At 40.2% G+C, this 23,025-nt stretch overlaps 2 protein-coding genes across 2 annotated transcripts; both read right to left on the reverse strand.

The window, feature by feature from the left end:
- Nucleotides 1–1,599: 1,599 nt before the first annotated feature.
- LOC137266168 (organic cation transporter protein-like) lies at nucleotides 1,600–4,309 on the reverse strand. The gene is made up of 5 exons (XM_067801655.1): nucleotides 4,299–4,309; nucleotides 3,186–3,412; nucleotides 2,405–2,586; nucleotides 2,092–2,243; nucleotides 1,600–1,681 (listed from the first exon to the last, which is right to left on the reverse strand). The coding sequence occupies exons 1-5, from the start codon at nucleotides 4,307–4,309 to the stop codon at nucleotides 1,600–1,602; spliced, it is 654 nt and encodes a 217-aa protein (XP_067657756.1).
- An 8,601-nt stretch (nucleotides 4,310–12,910) lies between these two features.
- LOC137265756 (organic cation transporter protein-like) lies at nucleotides 12,911–22,080 on the reverse strand. Its single transcript, XM_067801205.1, has 11 exons — nucleotides 21,983–22,080; nucleotides 19,137–19,287; nucleotides 18,530–18,767; nucleotides 17,928–18,031; nucleotides 17,301–17,455; nucleotides 16,744–16,912; nucleotides 16,273–16,485; nucleotides 15,672–15,898; nucleotides 15,083–15,264; nucleotides 14,259–14,410; nucleotides 12,911–13,875 (listed from the first exon to the last, which is right to left on the reverse strand). The coding sequence occupies exons 2-11, from the start codon at nucleotides 19,277–19,279 to the stop codon at nucleotides 13,794–13,796; spliced, it is 1,665 nt and encodes a 554-aa protein (XP_067657306.1). The 5' UTR covers nucleotides 19,280–19,287; nucleotides 21,983–22,080; the 3' UTR covers nucleotides 12,911–13,793.
- Nucleotides 22,081–23,025: the final 945 nt, after the last annotated feature.

The following is a 23,025-nucleotide window of genomic DNA, read 5'->3' on the forward strand; positions in this document are numbered from 1 at the left end:
CGAACCATTAAACGAAAATTTCTCTTCTCCGAATATCTCGTAGAAGGTACCAAGAGGAAAACCACCTATGTTTAATTCAAACGACATGTTTGTTTACAAACAAAAAGGTCAGCGAGTGCTATGTATTCATACGCAGGTGAAGCGGTCGACGTGTAATTAGCGGTCCTTTGATTTAGGTTTAAGGACGGTCACGTGCAGCAGTCAACCAATCAGAATCGAGTATCTCAAAATGTCGTGCTAGAATCTTGATTAAAGCAATGGTTATGTTGGTTATATGTTAAAGTAAGGTGGAATGAGTTGCCACTGAGTTATATTTTTAATGCTGGCAAAAGCGGTTCGCCTCATCCCTCCTATGTGGACAGCTTTATGAATCATCTCTGGCCAAGGGGTGGGAGTTAACACTGAGGGCGAGACAGATGTTGGTTAATCACCTCGGTCCTCAACGCCTCTAAATCACATATATCTCCACAGTGTCATATTGTTGGCACAGGGATGTTTTTGACATAAATATCTAAACGAAGAAGCCCCATATTTAAGGATCAGAGCATATTAATGTAACGAGGAGAATCTGTGACCCGAATAAAACTGAAAGCCAGGTGAAGGAGGGACCTGAATACATCCGTCAAACGGAAGGAACCTTGACCTGGGTACATCCGTCAAACAAGGGAATCGGGGACTTGAATACATCCGTCAAATGGGGAATTGGGAACCCGGATACATCCGTCAAACAGACGAATCCTTGCCCTGGGTACACACGTGAAACAGAGGAATCGGGCACCTGGGTACATCCGTGAAACAGAGGAATTGGGGACCTGGGTACATCCGTCAAACAGAGGAGTCGGGGACCTGGTTACATCCGTCAAATGGGGAATTGGGAACCCGGATACATCCGTCAACCAGAAGAATCCTTGCCCTGGGTACACACGTGAAACAGAGGAATCGGGGACTTGGGTACGTCCGTCAAACAGAGGAATCGGGGACCTGGATACATCCGTCAAACAGAGGAATCGGGGATCTGGATACATCTGTCAAACTTAGAAATCGGGGACCTGGATACATCCGTCAAATGAGGAATTGGGAACCTAGATAGATTCATCAAACAGAGGAATTGGGGCCTGAATACATCCGTCAAACTGAGGAATCGAGGACCTGGATATGGCCGTCAAACAGGGAAATCTGTTCCCTAAATATACCTGCGAGCCAGGAACATCTAGGATCTGAGTACAAGCAGATTACTGTTTAATTAGTACCTTTTGGTCTTCACAAAACCACAACAAAGATTTTATGATTATATTTAGTCGCATATAAAATCTCATGGTATATGAGTTGTTAGAAACACATGTTGTTGAATTATAAGCTGTTTCTCTATATACACAGATTTTTTAATGGAACTCTATCTGCATAACCATCTGCTAGTTTCATGAACTATATGAAAGTGGATGTAGTATGAAGGAACATCAGGTGAAATGGTTGAAACTGTATATCAAAGACATGAAAATGCTGTGTTCCTCTTGATATGGACGCATCCCATCCCTGGCGTGTCCGCCGATACACATGGCGCAAGCGATGACGTCACAGACATTTGAGAGGTAGTAAAGATTACAGAATGGAATCGTCTACCATTTCCCGAGTGTTTTTGGAAACTATTGGATCGTACGTATACTTCTGTGACTTGTCTTTCCTGAAAATAGAAATGGAATATAGTATCTTACTGCAACAAATATACAGTACATGAATGAAAGACAGGCAAAATGTTTGTAGCTGTTACAGGAAAACGAATGATGACGATGCACCAAGATGACAAAGTTAATTGGTTCACCCTGGCAAGATTAAGGCTACTGGAAGCTGATGTTCACCATATCGTTCTTAAAAGTCAGCAACCTTCCAGGACCATTAGGAAGGCCAGCATGTATCCGACTTAGTTGCTACAGTAAAGCGGAATAGGCACACCAATAGTGCACGATGACATGTAATCTGTCACTGTTTTCGACTATTATCCCGTCTATTTTTCTCGCCTATTACGTTAAACAATAGAGAGCTTCACAAAAGACAATGTTACACAATACGCTGTTTCCAAAACATCTACTATACCTTCCGAACAATATAGCATCTTCAATGGTTTCTGGTAGCTTCTTGTTCTTTGTCTCCGGAAGTAGTAACGACAACAATCCAGCGGAAACCGTGATAACCCCAAACACGATGAGTGGCAGAGCTTCCGCCAAGTTTCCCCCAACAATGACGCCCTGCAATGTAATGAAACCGTCTTGTTTTAATTTGACCTAAATGCATGCGACAAAATACGTTCTCCATAGGTCATTTCGGAATTCATCTTACAACTGTAAAACCGGGATTATAGCCAGTACATCTAAACGTTGCATCGTTATTTAAAAGGTCTTGATCTTACCAGATCTGATATATACGGAGCCACCATGCCGCCCACGCCTTCAAATACAGAACACGCTCCAATGCCAGACTGGCGCACCACCGTCGGGAAGATCTCAGCGGAGAAGACATACACAACCGCGAAAGCCGCCGAAGCCCCGAACTTGCCCACCATGGCCAGCGTAACCGTGATCCATGTGTGTGCTGAAGCATGGAAGATGTTTTGAGTCAGTGAATTTGGAAAATACTTCAGTTATGTAAGGTAGCATCATCTTCATGCCAGTGGCAAGGCCGAGCCGCGATAAAACATGCCCTGAAAGTTTGACCGAAATATAAAATGTCAAAAACCGCGACATTATCCTCTTTGGCGCAAGCATAGTCAAATACGTTACTTTATGCACAATGCTCAAACAACAGTACAATCCTGCCTTGCAACTTCAACAACTCGCAACGCCACCTTTGAGACTGGCTTATCACCAAGTGAGTGAGTGTGTAGGGATTTATGCAGCCTTTAGCAATATTCCAGCAATATCACAGCGGAGGACACCAGAAACGGGTTTCACACATTATACCCATGTGGGGAATCGAACCCGGATCTGCAGCGAGACAGGTAGAAGCTACAACCTATGGCTACCCCACCACCCCTAATGATCACGTGAATGATGCTAAGGTGAATTTGACTCTTGGCACGTTTCATATGTATCAGATATGTCACGTCGTTTCAGTTTAATTTAGAAACAACGCCACAAGATATGCGTCACTTCGCACAGAGAACGCGACAAACAAGGCTTAGATATACTCACACTTGTCACCATAGATAACTGGGAACAGTGTAGCAATACACGCCACTCCACCAAGAAGCATGCTTGCACAGTATAGTTTCTTCCTGCCCGTCCTCTCCAGGAGAACAATACACATGACATAAGCAGCTGTCTCTACAGCGGACGAGATGGTAAAGTTGAGGAAGACATCTCCACTGAGGTTGCTGACGTTCAGACTGAGGCCGTAGTAGATTATGTTGATAGCAAACCTAGTTTAAGGATATACTGAATGAGAGAGTGAGTTATATATTCGAGCTGATCAAACAGCATTTCGGTAATAGCACGGTTTGTGGACGGAAAACTGGTAACAATACCACTGCGTGTTGAAGAACAGATGGAAGTAAAAACATGGCGTGTTGAAGGACAGATGGAAGTAATAGCATGGCGTGTTCAGGGACAGATGGAAGTAATAGCATGGTGTGTTGAAGGACAGACGGAAGTAATAGCATGGCGTGTTCAGGGACAGATGGAAGTAATAGCATGGTGTGTTGAAGGACAGATGGAAGTAATAGCATGTGGACCTCGACGAATTTGAAACATAGGCAGTACAATGATGATTCGCTGAACTGAACGAAATGGACATTTCCTCAAACCCTCCGAGAGTTTATATGCATTTTACTGGATATTCAAACGGGATCGTTGTTTGGTTTAAAGCCATTTCTGATGTTCACCATATATTACCGTTATACTGTAGCGTTCAGAGATTATCTCTTCTACTACCTTTGGCTTTTCGGGTTTGAATCTGAAGCACATCTGACGGCTATAATCACGAACAACATGCTGATGTAGCTGTGAAACACCTGTTTCACAAACGTTACTAGTAAAGGTTATTTCAAAACACGCGAATATGATAAATTCCTGGTTTATTAACATGTGTCTATTTCTCTTCATACCATAGAATAGAAGGTGAACAAAAATGTCCTCTTTCATACGGAACTATCAAAATAATGTACGGTTTGATTTGGTTTGTATGTTTGTACAATTCTTGCATATATATAGCAAACAGTTTAAACATCATGCCATAAGATTATTTTTGTAAATATAAACTGATTACTATATCGTGTATATCGTTATATGTTTGTGAAAAGCGTGCACCTGGCAATCATTGTTCATAAAATTATGCATAAAAATTTCATGACTAGCATAGCTCACAGTGAGTATGAGTAAAATATAATTTAGTAAAACATATCAATGACTTCTTACGTTTCTAAATATAAACTGATTATATTACAGAAAACAAGACTCGTGACGAGTATATCATTAAACCCTTGTGGCAAACAAGCACCTGGCGAATCATTCGACATCAGTGTCCATAAAATGAGTCCATACCGGAACAATTCATAACATATATGAGTGTATATAGATTCAATACAAATTAGCAATACCTTCCGTCAAGTAACTTATCAAGTAGAACCAATAACATTCGATGAGATCGCTGTTCACTAACCTATCGATACAAAATTACAATATTGAATAATTCATTGCCCATCATACGAACTAGGTAGAATTTTTGTAGCTTTTATCTTCTAGCAAGTGTGTAAAGGCTTTCTACGCTAAATGTGTGAATTTTCATGTACATATCGTTTTAAAAAACAAATATCCACATATGATAAGATATTGAACTTTATATATTGAAAATATGCACATGACTGCAATGTAAACATCATAGGTTTTACACAGTGAGCAGCAAGGTATATTGCGTTTACTCCTGCTATTGAACCGACCTTAACCAATCATCAAATCTGTACATGCTCCCAACCATACACGCACGCACGCACGCACACACACGAGTCGTCCAAACTTGGGCAGTGTTTAGCAACGTCGCTGTCGGATTTTCTACTTAATCCCATCGCCGGGTAGCGTCTCACAATATTATCCAGTGCCCCGTTGTTCAAAACAACCTTATCTCTAAGGTCAACCTTATCTCTAAGATTTCAACCTTAGACCTTTACTAAGGTTAGCCTCCCGTTGCACGAAACAACTTCAACTAAGGTTAACCTTAAGTTAAGGTTGATAACTAAGGTTGGTTCGACCCAACCTTAGCGTCTCTAAGGTTGGAAAGGGAATATGGCGGCTGTTTGTATTTTCAGGAAGCAGAGAGTGTACAGAAATGGGAATGTCAAAAATAGCATATTAATGATCACTGATATCAAGTTTTCATGAAAACCAATAATGATAGTTCTGAAACGTCGCCGATGAACCAAGAATAGGTTGGGATGTTTTCGAAAATACACTTACACGAACGCCGAAGTGAGGTTTCCGCCATATTGGATAGTGTTTACAAAATCACGTTTCGACTAGGCCGATATTGAGACGCCTATTATATCACGTATACTTCAAAGTCTGCTGCGACAAGTGCATCATTGAATTCTCCACACATCATAGAATCTGTGCAATTTTATAGCCGTACACAGATCCAGGACCACGCTAGCGCAATTTTCGCACAACGTTCACTTTTCAAACCTTATGAAAATATGCGCCTGAAAAAAAAAATCGGCATCCACGGGTTAAGGTTACGCTAAGGTTGGACCTCAAGTTAAGGTTGCCCTAAGGTTGTTTTGTGCAACAGGCGTATCTTTTTCTTAAGGTGATCGTAACTCTAACCTTAGTGCTTAAGGTTGATCTTAGCTAAGGTTGTTTTGAACAACGGGGCACAGGGCCTTTACTCCAAACGGTTAGCATTTCCAAGAGAGCACTAGCATTTGCACACCTGTCTTCAAGCGCACGATGTGACGTTATCAAAGCTTAACATTCGGAGGACGGTTTCCATGATTTTTTAGCTGCTTCGTGAACTGTGCCTACAGAAGACTCTCAGAAATACCAACACGAATGAATATTTTCTTGAAAGTGAAACCATTACGTTCACGAACTTCAGGACCGAAGCCATCAATCGTCCCATTCGTAGTAGTTTGCAAAACAGAGGATTCGAATGTGTAAAGAAATTCGAGTTTGTCAGTAACATGTATTTGGTCGTGCTCAGAACAAGTCGCAAGATCAAAGAGACATTTGCTACATGGCACGTTAACAAGTTGCAGTGTGGGTCTAAGTGGACCAAACGACTCCGTTTTGGTTTTTTTGTTTGTTTTTTTTTCAGGTGCACATTTTCATAAGTTTTGAAAAGTGAACGTTGTGCGAGAATGGCGCTCGCGTGGTCCTGGATCTGCGTACGGCTATAAAATTACACAGAGATGTAGAATATTTGATTTCCTATTCGTTGGTATAAATATAACTGCGACTACCACAGGTTTTAGGGAAAAAGACACTGCCAAATGTTGCTCAAACTTTTTTATGCGTTAAAAAACAGTAAATTTCTCCGTTTGTTTTATCGTGCACTAATAAAAGCAATCGCCTGAGACTTTTTTTATTTTCATCTTTTTGAAAAGCGTGAGCGGAGAAAATACAGCCCGATGTCTGGACGACATGGATTTACAGGAATATGAAATGGATTTATGTGCTAATGCATAACGCTCAACATTAAAAATGGCCCGCAATAAATCTCAAAAATGGATTTTCTTCTATGACGTGAAACGTCGACAGAGAGGTTATGCACGTATACAGTCAGATAAGGGGGTATGACTCCGTTATGTTATACATTAGGTCAATATAACTCACATCACATGGAGAGAATTTGCTGTATATACGCACAGTATATTTTCATTTTGTATTGTTCACAGTGAACCGGACTATTCAAATACAAAGTTCCCCATTGTGGGCGGATACGTTTTGGCAGTTTCACAATTTATACCAATAGATGCCAGTGTACTACATGAGAAAGCAGGTAATAGCTGTTTGGATGGCCCAATCCGACACAATAAGTTGCTTCTTCGGTTTTCATGTTCTCCTGTTTTTGCAGATGTGTTTTGCATCATTTTTACCGAAGTAATGTATCTCACCATATTCCCACTGAATGTATAAAAGCTTGCGGCTTCTATGTTAGAATTCAACACTCTTTACACAAAACATAAAATGTATGGTTTCACACTAGTGTTCTGAATATATCAACAATTAGACGGCTTTACTACTTACCTAATGTGAGCAACATGCGCACCTGTCTGGCATCAATTTAGGGTAAATGAAAAATAATTTTTCACAATACCTGAATATTCATTGGATATTTATTTAGGATATAAACTTTTCTTCATATGATTATGTAATTATTTCTCTTCATAAGTATGCAATGAAAAGTACAAAGAGATCGCTTCTTTAGTATGGAATTAGTAGAATATGGACGTAAGGTTTGTCTAGATTAAGACACGACCGTGATTATATACAGTTAAACAATTTTCGACTAAATATTGTTTGAGTTAAATAACCTGCCATCAGGTGTTATGTTTTCATCGAATTTGAATTGATTGTATTATCGAAAAGAATGATAATGAATCAAAAATCGTTTTTGACAAACTCGTACCCGGTCAGTCAATTTTCATAGTTGTTTTGTCTAAAAAACGACACAAACAAATTCAATGAACAAGACAATTCCTTATATATGTGAGTCTATACATTTCATAAAATGTATAAATCATTTTAGTTAATATTATCAGTTTTACTTATAAGGTTGAATTAAATCGCTGTTTATTAATCTGTTCATATGAAACTGCAATATTAGTCCCAGCGTATTGAATATTGTGTACATCACAAGAACTAAAGCACATGTTGCAGTAATGGATACGTGTGATCTTCTAGCACTTGTGTGGAGGCTTAAAATGTGGTATTGTACACTTACTGAGTCAATTTCCCATGTAAATAGTATTCAAACAATCAAAAGATTTTAAAGAATAAAAACGCTTACCCTATATCCACATATGATGTGATGTTGAACAAAGGTATATGTAAATACTGAAATTAGTTTCGTGAAAAAAATCTGAACGATACGCAAAATATACATGACAATACTGGAAGTGCAATCGGAATGATGTGGCCATTGTGTTCACGTTTCTTCAACCGACCTTCACCTCAGAGAAATTGCCTAACATGTGCAACAATGTTGACGTATGACATCACTACAGATGACCGGCTTCGTTGATAAGAGTACACAGGAGTTTGCGAGGACTCTTCCCTCGATTCAGGGATCATTCGTACATAGATATGACATGTAAGTATCCATGATGATTCTGACTATTTGGGTTTTGTTATATGCTTTTATCGTTTCCAGTGTAAATAACAGACATTTATTGCGGACCATTTTTAATGTTGAACGTATAAAACGTCATGCACTGAATCCATTTCATATACACTTATGTCGTTCAGACATCGTGCTGTATTTTCTTCGCTCATACCTTTCGTAAAGATGAAAATTCGTAGCAGAGTGCTTTTATTAGTGCATGATAAAAACAGAGAAATTACTGTTTTTTAACGTCTACAAAAGTTAAGGACAACATGTAGCAAAGTCTGCTTCTCAGACCCCTGAGGTAGTCGCAGTTATATTAGTACCGACGAATAGGACATTAAATATTCTACATTTCCTTGTACTTTTATAACCGTACGCAGATCCAGGACCACGCGAGTGTAATTCTCGCACAACGTTCACTTTTCAAACCTTAGGAAAATGTGCACCTGAAAAAGAACTCGATCGGCATCTTGGGGGTTAATGAATGTGGTTAATGTATACTGCTTCCATTAGCAATGTGATAAATTGTGATTTCTGTGCTGGTGAAGTTTACGGTATGTGTACAATATATTCACTGAAGTACAGTGCAAACAGGATCAGTGACATTAACTTCCAGAATGGAAATGCCGAAATTAGATAAAATCGGAGGGGCCCGGTTATCCGGGAACACCGGAAATCCAAGTATGATATAGTGTAAGTGCTACCAATGTTTGTTTATATTAAAAACATAGATGCCTTATAAAGCCCTTAAATGTCTTACTCAAAGGCCAAGGCTAAAGACATATCTTGTATGATGGCACGTAGAATGTAGCGCGGGACCTTTCCTTGACTTAGGGACCTGTGATGTGTGTCATAAGAGATTAATAATAATTCCTGCTATCTCAGTATTGTTCACTGTTTTTTATTTATAATCTATGACAATGCCAAAATGCTTCCGACTACATTGTGGATTTGTGTATTGGAATAGTTTGAAACTAAAAGTGCTTTATGGTTCAACTTCTTTATTATACAAGGTCACCACGTTTCGAGACAGATTCTAGTCTCTTCTTCAGGTGAAGTGAGGGTAAAACTAAAGGGTTGTAGTATATATACACATAACAGTAGACTGATAACAATGGGTAACAAGATATACAGGTTTCTATTAATTGATATACAGGCTTCGATTGATTGATGTACAGGCTTCAACTTATGTACAGGCTTCAACTAACTGGTGTGCAGGCTTGTGTTGATTAGGTTAACGAGTTACAGGTAAAGATGTTTAGATAAAGATTAGTCACTGAGGATAAGGTGGTTCCATGCATTGGGTAAGTAAACACCTCCGTCTCTGTTGATTGAGGGCTTGTTCCGCTTGACTGCAATGGCTTCTAGGAGCTTCCGTTTTTTTAAGTCATTGGCGTTCCTAACTAATGTCCTGGTGTTGTCCCAAACAATCTTGTGATTGGGGTTGTGCATGATGTGTTCACATACAGCAGACTTCTGATCCAAATTTTGAACTGATGTTTTGTGTTCTTTTAACCTGATAGCCAGTGGTCGACCAGTTTCACCAATATATGTCTCTTTACAACTACATTGGATCTGGTAGATGCATCCTGCTGGATTGTTGCATTTAGGTGTTGTCCACGTCCATTAGCTGAGAAACACCAGTGACACAAAAAAAGTTAGTCAGCTACGACGTGGTAGACCTATTTACCAATATACCCATCAAAGAAGCCATTCACATCCTATCTACTAGACTGGAATCATCTCTACCATACTAGACACCAAACTCACAGCCCAAAGCATCGTCGATCTCGGAAGTAAATGCTTCGAGACTTCATATTTCAACTGGAATGGCCAGCTCTACCAACAGATCCATGGATTGCCAATGGGATCCCCTCTATCACCACTACTGACAGAAATATACATGATTACCTTTGAAGAAACTGCCCTGAAAACTGCACCATTCACCCCAAAGCATGGGTTCTGCAAAGTAGATGATGTCCTTGCCCTCCTGGACGACAACCAAGATCCAGAGGCCCTGCTGCAACACTTGAATTCCCAACACCCAAGAATTCAGTTTACAATGGAAGAAGAGACACACCAACAGCTTCCCTTCCTGGACATTCTTCTCCACCGACGCCAACAATCCATAGCCCACCAGATCCCGTTAATCGCCTTTTCCGACAAGCATAGTCGCCTTTTGTAGCAAGTTGGGTAGCAGTAGTAGACAATACTCTAGACAAACTGACCCCATTCTGCTTTGGATCTACTGGACCCATCCTACTAAAGACATTGTGGACCCATCCTACTGCATACTGAACCCCCTTACTAAAGACACCTGTAATACTGCAGGCTACTGGAATTACCCTTGCCTGGGCGGTTGTGTACCGGTGGTGTCAGCTGACTTGCGTCAGGCAATATGAACACGTAACTCTACGGTAACCTGATGAGTAATGTTAAAGTTTCTTACAGGTGAATAACATCCAATAGAAATTAATTGCACATTTCGACTTCAAAGTGTGACGACGGAATCATGAAGGCTATTTTACAGCCGCTTTGTATACTGTGCGAACGATAAGCGAATAAATTTGGCTTTGGGCCGAGATCATAGCATGGGTGAAAATACTCACTCAAAACTCCACCTCTTGGGTAATACCAAATGGGCATCTTTCTTCTTTTTCAAAATGAAAGGGGCTGTCAACAACGTGATCCTCTCTCATCTTACTTATTTCTTCTTGTGGCTGAAATATTAAGTAATATGACTCGTCAAAATTGTGACATTAACGGTAATATTCTTAGCGATACAGACAATACACTAGGTCAGTATGCAGATGACACCCAGCTTGTTTTTCATGGAAGTGAAGATTGCTTAAGGGCTGCTATCAATACTCTTAATGGGATTTCTAATAAAATCTCAGGCTTCAAAATAAACACTGATGACACCAAAGCCATGTGGATCGGTGCAACGGCAGATAGTAATGTTAGACTTTGTACAGATAGTAATGTTAGACTTTGTACAGATAGTAATGTTAGACTTTGTACGGATAGTAATGTTAGACTTTGCACAGATACAAAGAGGAAAAGGAAAAGAGTGGAAAATAACAGAATTCTTGCCGCATGACAGAAATGAAGCTTATCTCTTATCGGCAAAGCTACTCATTAAAACACTTGCTTTATCTACCTTTGTACATATTTTACCCCATTCTCCCAAATCAGTTATAAATCATCTGATAAGGTAGTGTTCAGTTTCCTTTGGGTTGTCAAGTAGTATAAGGAGAGAAAACTAAGTACGGGAACATAAGAAGGGATGACTTAGAATGGCTGATAGTAAAAACTATGTTAATGCTTTACAGCTTTTAAATTTATATATGTCAAATACAATTGTAAAGTGACATGCCTACCATCAGATTTTATATTAAGTGCAAAATTTGCTCAACACATTCAAATAAAAGTTCCTTTCTGGACAGATGTTCTCAATAAAAGTCAGAATGATATAAAAAACAGAACACACATTTTGATATAGAGGACATTAATTATGAACCACCTATCTCATGACTCAAATCGTTGCACCGATAGCTGGTTCAGTAAATATTTACACTCAGTCGGCGATGTTTGTAATGATTATGGTTTCATGGACCAAAGGACTAAAAATGCCTTTGAACATTTTATGTTTACAGAATCATTTTTAAACACACCAAAATGCAGGGAGAGACGTCATCAAGCAAATTGGTAAAAGAATCACATGTACTATATTCATATTCAATGTTTATACATGTAAATGTCATGATATAAATAAAAAGTATATATAAACAATAATAGAAGTTGACAAGACGTGAACTAAGAGCCCATGTTAAATAAAGGAATAGAGGTCGGGATGGAAACACTTCTGAAAGCGTTTTTCTCCCCGAGTTGTTTACATGCACATGCGTTGTATTAAGGGAGATATCGCACTAAACTATGGTATAGCTATAGGAAGCACTCATACGCACTGGTGGCAAACAATGAACAAATATTGGGTCGTGGTGAAGTTTGAGATTTGTGTTGTCGTGATGCATTTAGTTGGTTATTTGTGTTGTAGTGATGTATTAGTTGGTTACTTGTGTTGTAGTGATGTATTTGGTAGACTATTTCTGTTGTAGATATATGTGCCGTTTGCTATTTCTGTTGTGGTGATGTATTTATTTGAGTATTTCGGTTGTGGTGATGTGTTTGATTGTGCATTTGTATTGTTGTGATATAATTGGACTTTGGATAATTTCTGTCATTATTTGCACAATTCAAGCTTTAAATTGCATGCTATCTTTTGTCCATCGAATATGTGCAGATATAACGAGAAAGAGTATCTGCTGTGAATGACAAGAGTATCTGCTGAGAGATGGCATTGTCCGATATTTGTTGTTTGCAGTCGGACTGGTAGGAATCGTAGAGTGCCTTTAGCAGAAATTTCTCCGTGGTTGCTGATGAAGCGTCACCTAGGTTGATGCTGTGAAGTGTGGTTCACTCCCTCTAACGAGGGTTGCGTTATAAAAGTACCTGTGCTCCCAGGTCATGAGAACACACGTTGATAACCTCAGGCACTCGGGGCATGTCCTGCAATGTGTACAGAGTATCCTGACGCTCAGATCACGGAAGTGTTTAGTTGACACAAAGATAAACAAGAAGTAGCTCCGTACACAATATCGAGGGATCAGATAAATCATCATAATAAATGCAAGTAGCTTCAACCTCACAATGACCTTTCCCGTCGTTATAAACGCTGTATTCAGCGCCCACACGTGACCGGAGGGGTTAGTTACAGGGGTGGTTGGCGTGTCAGCTGACTCGTTGTGACACGTGACGAACAAGCATGAGGTTGGGAACAAGACTGAGGCGCAGACACATAATCCTACAAGCTATCACACAATCACACAATCGCTATCGCGCTATCACACAATTCGACAGATTTGGGTTCCTGGGACCTAGCCTGATCAGGTAATATACATGGGGTACATTGAGAACTAGCCTGATCAGGTATTATACATGGGGTACATTGAGAACTAGTCTGATCAGGTATTATACATGGGGTACATTGAGAACTAGTCTGACACGGTAACACATACTACGGTAGATACGGGGTACTGGGTTTTGGTCTGACAAGCTATCACACAATACGGTATACAGGAAGTTGTGAGGACGGTCTCATATAATGGTTACATATAAAATATTATAAGAAGACACAAAGCGTTATGTGATTAATCTAATGGCATGTAAGATATCCGTCACAATATATGAGTGGCAATAAATATTGTCTATTGAAATATTTTATCTGTAAACACATATTGTTGAAAGCACGTGCTAGTGTCATTATGTATACATGGATATCATTATGAAGAAGATCTGTGATTGATGATGCATTCCGCCGGTGACGTCATCTTGATACGCAGCATACATCCTTGCCACATCTGTCAATGTTGCTGGACGTTGCGATGAGGTCGCGGGTTTGTCGTTTCCAACTCTTGTAATCACTATATACTGGAATCGTCCACTTTTTCCTTGGTGTTTGATGATGGTATTGGGTCGTAGGCATTGGTGTTTGACCTTTCGTTCCTGAGTATGACAGACGAAATCATTCCTGAACGTTAAAAATTGAAATATTGCACAATAGCGCAAAATATTGACAGATCACAAAAGGATGACCAGTGGGCGACATGAGTGTGTAGGGTCTTGTTTAAGGAAATAAAATTAGACCTTTACGCCAACATTATAAAATTAACTTCATGTTTGCAACACTAAACAACGCCGGGAGCTGGTGCCCGTGATATATGTAATCTAACAACGTTATCAAAGCTCAGTGAGATTTCCGCGATCACGAAAACCAGTGACTAATCAGGTACGACAATACTTTACGATGACATGCCGCTTGTAACCTCAAACAGTCTAGAGCATGGAACTTTTCTGTCTCTTGACATTGTATTAAACATCTACCATACCTTCCGAAAAATATAGCATCTTCAATGGTTTCTGGTAGCTTCTTGTTCTTTGTCTCCGGAAGTAGTAACGACAACAGCCCCGCAGCAACAGTTACAGCCCCGAATACGATGAGAGGCAGAGCTTCCGCTAAGTGTCCTCCAAAGATAATACCCTGCAATACGATGGGACGAAATTTGGCTTGACGTTACGACTGAGACAAAAAATATACTGTCCACCATGACTCAATGAGGAATTCATCATGCATTTTGTCATTCTACTAAAAGGTGATCCAGGATTTGTTTAAACGCTTTACTTAGAAAATACACTCGGCAAAGGGGCCTCATCTTTTTAGAATGGGTCAAATAAAACAACTTGTGAACGCATTTATAAACTGTGTTTCACCCGCGTCCCGACAAAAGTCTCCCATATCATGTTCAGGTTCTCCCGCAAGTAGTATTGCTTGGCAAGTGTAGTGTATACAGTGGGCTACAAAAGCGCATGGATGGTGTTTATGAACGATGTGGATATACAAAACGCAACCAGACAGTTTATATTGTGTTTTGACGGGATGACAAAATGTTCATTAAACACTGTTTTGACAGGTTTATTTTCTTCAACATTGCATCTGTAACACATGTCTATATGCATGCGGAGAAAAGCAAACATACACATTCGCAGACATATGATTGCGTGTGTACACACTCTGGAACCAGTTGGAATCTTTCGACAAATCCAAGCGGGTCCACAAAAGGCTAGCAATTTGGGCAAGAAATATTTTTGTTTTCAAGAATGTGTTGACTGGATCAATTCTGAAGAAGACAGAATTACAATGCTACGACCTTACCAGATCTGATATATATGGAGCCACCATTCCGCCAGTGCCTTCAAATATAGAGCACACCCCTATGCCAGACTGACGTACCACCGTCGGGAAGATCTCACCAGAGAAGACATACAACACTGCAAAAGCCGCCGAGGCACCGAACTTGCCGACCATGGCCAGTGTAACGGTGATCCACGCGTGTGCTGAAGCATAGATCATGTTTCAGTGAGTAAGCCTGGTTTAACACTAGTTATAACAAGGCCTGTCAGATCCATGCGTGGACGCTCAATGAGATGCAGGTCATATCTACTTGTATGGACCCACCAGTAATGTACAGTACTGACAAACATGGACACATCGGGGCAAATCAAACACCTCGTGAGAGGTTACACAATTCTTCACAGCGAATGTCCCACTTGTTTCCTCACATGCGTTTCATAATGAACACAGGAGCGCCACCGACGTAAGTGGACTTGGACACTTGGTATTTGTTTCCACTCTATTTTATCTCACTTTAATTTGGGAACAAAGCCGAAACAACCTGCGTCACTTTGAACAAAGGTCACGACAAACCAAACAAAGATCATGACATTATTTTAGACATACTCACACTTGTCACCATAGATAACTGGGAACACTGTAGCAATGCACGCCACTCCACCAAGAAGCATGGCCGCAAAGTATAATTGTTTTCTCCCCGTCTTTTCCAGGAGAAAAATACACATGACATAAGCAGCTGTCTCCACAGCGGAGAGGAAGGTGAAGTTGAGGAAGACGTCTCCACTGAGGTTGCTGACGTTCAGACTGAGGCCGTAGTAGATTATGTTGATAGCAAGCCTATGTCAGAAAACACTCTGACTTAGAGTGAGAGATGGGTTTAATGCTGGTTAAGAGTATTTCAGTTATATCATGCTGATGTCTTTGACTTCATGCTCTGTTGTCACCGAAATACATTTGAAATGAATTGGTAAATGTAGGTTATCTCAGAATACCGTTGTTGATTATATCACATTACATGTACTTTCATGTTTGTTACTTTCACGGGCTCTTAATGTTAACTTATCTGGGAATTATATGTAACAGCACATAATATATCAATAATTCCCCGAGCCTTCGGCTGACAGCAGTGTATGTTTATAAAGAACAAACGTTTTCTGCATTCGTTGCCGTAAATGCAGTGAATGAACAATGAATAAATACTGCTAGCTTACCACTGGGAGAATATGATTATCCCTCTCACAATGAGGACAGGAGAAGTGAACATGTGCCATATTTTCATCTGTGGGCCTTGCTCGAGCACAATGCGCTTTATAAAGTCCTTCGGCAGAGATCGGCCGTTGACGCGAGCCAATTTGTTTAGAATTACTTCCGCTTCATCCACCCGGCCACGTGACAGCAGCCATCTTGGAGATTCCGGTATTACCCTGTCATTTGAGTACATAAACAAAACGTGCGTCATTTTGAAAGATAGTCTCTTTTCTTCAAAATACATTTACAAACGTAAGTAGGCTGACTTTTTAAACAGATGATAAAATGAACCGTTACGTTTTGAAGCAATGGTTGTCACCCCTGGATCCCTTCCTGCGTCCGTCTACTACTGCGCACCCGGACGGACGCTTCCCAGCACTCACCTTCCGCACCCAACCACAACAAACGTTACTGGTGGTGGCCGATTTCCTTACCACCAATATGCTATAAAAAACACCGAAGGGATGGACAAGACGATCTGGAGATACTTCCAATCTCTGATGAAGTAGGCCACTAGCGTCAGCAAAAACAGACCAAAGCACCAGAAGAACTGTATAGCAATTCCAGCGATGGTTCTTTTTGAGGGACCAACGAGTTCAAGTCCTGAGATATATTAATAAATTTTCAATCAATATCAAGACAGGCATATCTCAGGCAGTCATTATTACTTCAACGGGTAAATACATCATGTAAGAATTTAATGAGACTGAAAAACATCTTGTCAGTGGATGTGGATGCCCAGCGTTGAGCTGATGAACCGAACCAGACTGAAAGAATCAACCGAGCCCTCTTGCGGCATTTGGAACATTAACATTGATATTTGGGACAGGTACAGGGCAAATGCTCAGGAAATTGTTTGGGACCAAACAGGAAGCTAATAGTCAAAGATGCATTACATGAAAGTCTCAGCCGTCAACATTAACACACATCACGATGTCCAGTTACCGACTATATTGTCCGTAAGTAACAAACCTTTCACTGTCCAACTCACCTATAACAAAGGCAATCATGAATGTAGACATGGCCGCTATGCCCGTGAAGAATCGGAACACAGCGAACAGGATGAAGTTTGGAGAGAAAGCTAGAGCGATGCCGAATATCACCTGAATGACCCCGCTGGCCAGGAGAGTTAACTTGCGTCCAACACTGTCAGGACGTAAGTCGTCTATATTCAAAGTGGTAGTTTCATTTAATGTTCTGTGTTAAAGTTTTTAATGTTGATCACACGTGTAACGTTAGAGTCTGTGAAATGTCCATCATACATTTGACAATAGCAACAAAACAATAATGCCATCATTCATCATACGTCACTGCTGAAAGCAAAATCGACCATACCGTGAGCAAGTGTTCGTATTAAACAGTAATGACACCAGGTGTTTGCAAACACTGAACACAATGCCGTACTGATGGAAACCATCCAAATACATGCAACGCCAACTATTTAACAAGCATCTGAAAATACACAGTGCTCAGAAAAAAGGGACACTTTGTCACATACCATCTTTGGTACCACTGCATGTTTAGCATGTTAAATTCAAGTCTATCGCTCTTGAAGCACGAGAATTTCAGGTCTTGTTCTAAACAGTAAAGGAGAAATGGCTACAACAAGAACGCTCACATGTCTGAGATGATCCCGAACGTGACAGCACCTGCTAACATTCCTCCGAAACCAACCATGTTGAGATGTGAGCGATAGGAGGCGTGGTCACACACCATGTCAAACTGAAACGGAAACTGATCATTGTGATGAAGACGTTCGAGTAAATGATCAAGGTAAACTTCATTTATGTCAGGCCTTTGCCTTTGTCAACACTTGATTATTTCCTTAATCTGAATGTGAGTTAGAGGCTCAGATAGTAAACGTTTTCAGTTTGTGCGAAATCCACGTGCCCTGGATGGGGTTGACAAACCATACATCACACAATTTGTGATCATTTGCGATAGTGGGATTCGAACACAAGATACTAGGACCCATTTACATCAAGTAAACTCAGAGGCCTTAGGTCCTATCGTTCGCTACTATTTTGATATAGTTTTGACCACACACAATGTAGCCCTTCGCCCAGGAATCCATGCCTCATAATGTCTCCGGGTTGTATGTTTCATAAACCGTGACCACGTTGCAGTATCGCCAGAATGTCATTATAGAGAAACTATAGCATTAATTTCACTAAAGATAGTTTTGTTAGACAAGAGCAAAGCGATGTCTTAGTACTTCACCTGGGTTATTACTGTAGATGTGAAAGTCGATTGATCGTACACCCATCGATGACAAGTTGTCTGGGATTGGTTAGTTTCCGGCGATCTTGTAGAATTGTTCGTGACGTCATACAGGCGACAGGAAGCATAGCTCTCTGATTCGTCAGTGGGTTCTATAGGAATAGACTGGTTCACCAGTGAGGCGTGATGGGGGCTTTGTATCTTGTAGGTGTCGTTTTCCAGAGTAGGGATCTTGCACCTGAAAATGTTTTATGGTGTAATTGTCAGTCTGTGCTTACTGTTGCAGTAAGTGTATAAGTGTATCAAATTTGTGTATGCATGATACCCAGCGCCGCACTACTGCAGCTACACAAGGTGACATGTAGATATGCCTATCTGAAACAGATAAGTGTGCACTGTAAAGTCTGCAACTTGTTACATTGATAGGTATACGCGTCAGAGAATTTGTCACGTCTTGTCAGTCGACTGACAATGAGGGAATTGTGCACTCTCTGTTGAAAGCATGTAATTTGCCATGCTCATTGATAAAAGTGTTACCAGCATGTATCCAAGCCAGTGTGGCCGCTGTCAATACGACGACAAAGCATGCATTGTGATGCACACCCACCTGTATCCTGGCATTTCCAGGATAAACACCGGAAGTAACGTCTGGATGGCGGAAGTGATGCATGCTAGGCAGACCAGGAAATATACTCGGCGTTGATAGGGGCCAAACTCACCCACGTGTATCAATATCTCATCGAACTTCATTTTTTAAACTGAAATCAAACAGAAAAGGAATATAATAATTATCGAGGACAGCAGTAAACAACATCCTCACTGAAAAGGCTTGCATCAGTTAAGTGAATATTCACCTCAGTGAGCTGTGGGGCAGGAAGTGGGACACGGAACATAATTTCATCAAATAAAATGTACTGATCAAATGTGATCAAAGCAATTGTTCTAGCAACAGGGTGATGCCATCAACGCCACCAATGCCAGGATTCCATTGAAAAAGTTTAGAAACAGTTGTGATCTACAACCGACATTGCAGCCCCGATGGACTATGGGTAAAGGAGCACAATATTAAAGAGCGTGACAAACTAAGGTCGCCATATGTGTATTTCATTTCATCTGACTACTTGAAAAGAGATCATTAACACGTCGAAATCTACTCATGGACGTATTGGAAACTGATATTGGAGAGTGTTCCCTTTCCCTCTCATGCATTCAGAGAGTTTAACTTTGAGATTTTGAGTTAAAGGATCTGCATTTTTCCACACTGCACATTTTACGAGGGTAATGACTGTATAGCTATTTTGCTCAGGGGAGTAGCCATGTTTGGGAATTCAGAGTTATGCTTCCTTGGAAATACTACAAGCATGGTTGTACACTTGGTCAGGTCTAGTAACGTCATATTTGGTGGTCGCCCAATTTTGAACCAGAACTGTTTCTTGGGTTATCTCCCAATAGAAAGACACCCATTTGACAGACAGTCGATTGACAGACACTGAAGTAGAAGTTTATTTAGGGTAACACCTACGGGCATAATGGAACAGTCCACTGTCAGTGGCGTAGAGTAGAGTGCGCTACTGGGAAGTTTGATTGTGTGTAAACAGAACGTTGTTGTGATTATATGAACATATACCTTCTCTTCTCAAAATTATTCTTAACATCAACTATTATCTCATATAGAAGTAGGTTTGTCACTGAGAGGTTTTATTGTCTTTATTGATTGAAATACATCTTATTCATTCGAAAAAAAGGACTAGGCAGAAGATAGCAAATTTAGAAAAGCCATCTCCCAGTGATAGGATATGCACAACAGAAGTTGACTGAGAAAAGGTTTTGTTTGAGACATAACATTGAATCACGTTTGATGTGCGGAAATTTCTGATGTTTTGCCAATGGAAATAATGGAAGGGAGATAACTCTAAATCTGTTTTTCTTGCCTGCAAAATGTAGTGATGTCTTCAAGAAGATTTCTACTCGTGTCTCCAATTATACAAAATTAACATTGAGATGTTCGGTAAGACAGATAGATACACATATATACATGCACCCACCCAAGTTGAGCGGTTTTTATGTAATGCGTTCTTTGCCATCTATCAAAGGAAATAATAATAGCTCCAGTCTTTTCTTGTTTTCATTTGGACTGCTCTCACTACTGTTAGTACGTGTATTGTTCTGTTAGTACGTGTAGGTGGCAGCTAACAGTAGCTAATCTGTTCAGTGAACCGTAAAAGTTGTTCTTTTAAGGCCTCTGAATGAGTGAGTGAGTTAGTTTAGTTTTAAAGTCGGCAATATTCCAGCTATATGGCGGCGATCTGTAAATAATCGAGCATCGATCTGCGCATTTGGGAACCGATGACATATGTCAACCAAGTCAGCGAGCCTGACCACCCGATCCCAATAGTCGCCTCCTACGACATGTAAGAGAATCATAACACAAATAGATATGTGTAAATATGATATTATGCAATGAATCTGCTGAGACAGCTGTCTGACACCCAGCCAGCAGGTGTTATGCACTGGCACAAGTGATATGATGGTGTTGCTCGTCTTGGCAGCTCTTGTGCTTTTGACTCAGAACTTCATCTATTATACGATCTAGGATATTTTTCATAAAATATAGCTACGGGGGTGATGGTTATTTTGAGGCGAGGGGAGTCAACAATTTCATGTTCATGGGGGTTATCACTTATTTTGTACATGACATGCATGACATTATCATGCAGGGGTCACGTACTTTGCACATCATGTATAAGGGGATAGAATATTCACATGCACGTGCTTCTCCTTTATATTATATTATATTATATTATATTATATTATATTATATTATATTATAGAACGTTAAAAGTAGGAATTGCACGCCTGTTGGCTAACAGCAGTAAAACTTCTAGTGTATGACAGATACTAAAGTAAACCAAGCATGCTATCATAAAACGGTATTTTAAAGAGAACAGCGATGATTGTTCTCTCACAGACACACCTCTTACATGTAACAGTTTGGAGAGTTATTCTTATGGGCTTCTCTCTACGAAACTAACAGCTCACAAACCTCAGCATTTACAGTTAAACACTTATGTAAATGTTGACTTTTCCGACTCTTCAGTATTTCAAGATAACAGTTTACAATTTCGGAAAGACATACCCACACCAAAGATGACTACTGAACAGCTTGTAAAACTGGACTCGGTATAACAGAGAACATTTACTTCCCTGTCTGTATAACACCTACACTTTGTAGTGAAGGATGATAACGTTCAAAACGTTTCACTGTTGTGTCGCTGATAGAACACGCTTCCAGTCAGTGCTCAGTTGAATAGCTGATAACACAAATACATTTCATGACGATGATTACATAAACCCCTACAATGCATCATATATTATAACGACCACTGACCCTAATATAAGTCATTGTTTAATAGAGAGTAATCACTGAAGCATGAAACTACAACTGAAACTCACCAAGGCGAAGGTTCTGTGTGTGAAAGAGACTGTGTCTCTCTCTACAGCCCTGCTGCATTGGCTATGGAGGTGATATCAGAGGCTAACAACGCTAGCTTATCTAGGTGCATGACATTATAGAAGCCTTCGAGGTAAGAAACCGGTCATATGTGGTTTTGAATTACTATTTTTACAGTGGTTTCTATAGAGGACGTGCGCTTTCTTGCATGTGATAGCATAAAATATCCCCGTCTTTTCTTACCTCCGGTTCTGTTCAGAAAGTTTGAATGATTGTATTATTGACAGCACGCACGTTAATGTTTACTATGGCACAGTCAGCAGGCTGTTGGTGTCTCCTTAAGTAGTCCCTAGACGCAGAAACATGTAGGCGACGGAAGGAGGTTTGCAAGCACAATTTTGTAAGTAGGTAAGTGGGCCATTTTAACTGATGAACTGTTTGGCCTTTTAAAATTTTTAAATTTGTGAACAAAATGCGGAGACGCGGATACAGAGTATATGCTGCTCAGACGATACTGAAAACAAGAAAAGGAGTTTTTCGTAGTCCCGGTTATAACAGTCATAATGATTGGAATCATAAAACGCTACATTCCCGTTCTGATATTGCTTATGACGGTGTAACTTGAGATTCTCTTCTACTATTCTATTCATCTCAAGCAGGACCTAAAACAGCTGTCACTCTGTCACCGGAGTAGTCGTCATGTATCCAATGTTCTCGTGTTTCTTCAGGCGAACAGTTCATTAACGTTATGTGTTTGTGACATGAGGCAGGATACATGTACCTGTATAGTGTACCCAACGCCTGGTATAGACACTATGTAATAACATTCATAAACTGTTTTGCCTTTCTGTTTCGTCGGATAGTCTGTGACGCTGACGTTTTATACCCTGAATTCTTTCCTCAGTACCCCCAAAAGAATACGAAAATAGCTGACAGCTCGAAACTGGAAATACAGACGCATGGGATACTCTTCTATAACTGTAAACCCATCTCTTCGCCCTGGCCAAGAGAACACGGGCAAAACATGTCTGGTGGAGTTTCAGAG

The sequence above is a fragment of the Haliotis asinina genome, chromosome 15 (genome assembly GCF_037392515.1).
Source record: "Haliotis asinina isolate JCU_RB_2024 chromosome 15, JCU_Hal_asi_v2, whole genome shotgun sequence".
Lineage (NCBI taxonomy): Eukaryota > Metazoa > Mollusca > Gastropoda > Lepetellida > Haliotidae > Haliotis > Haliotis asinina.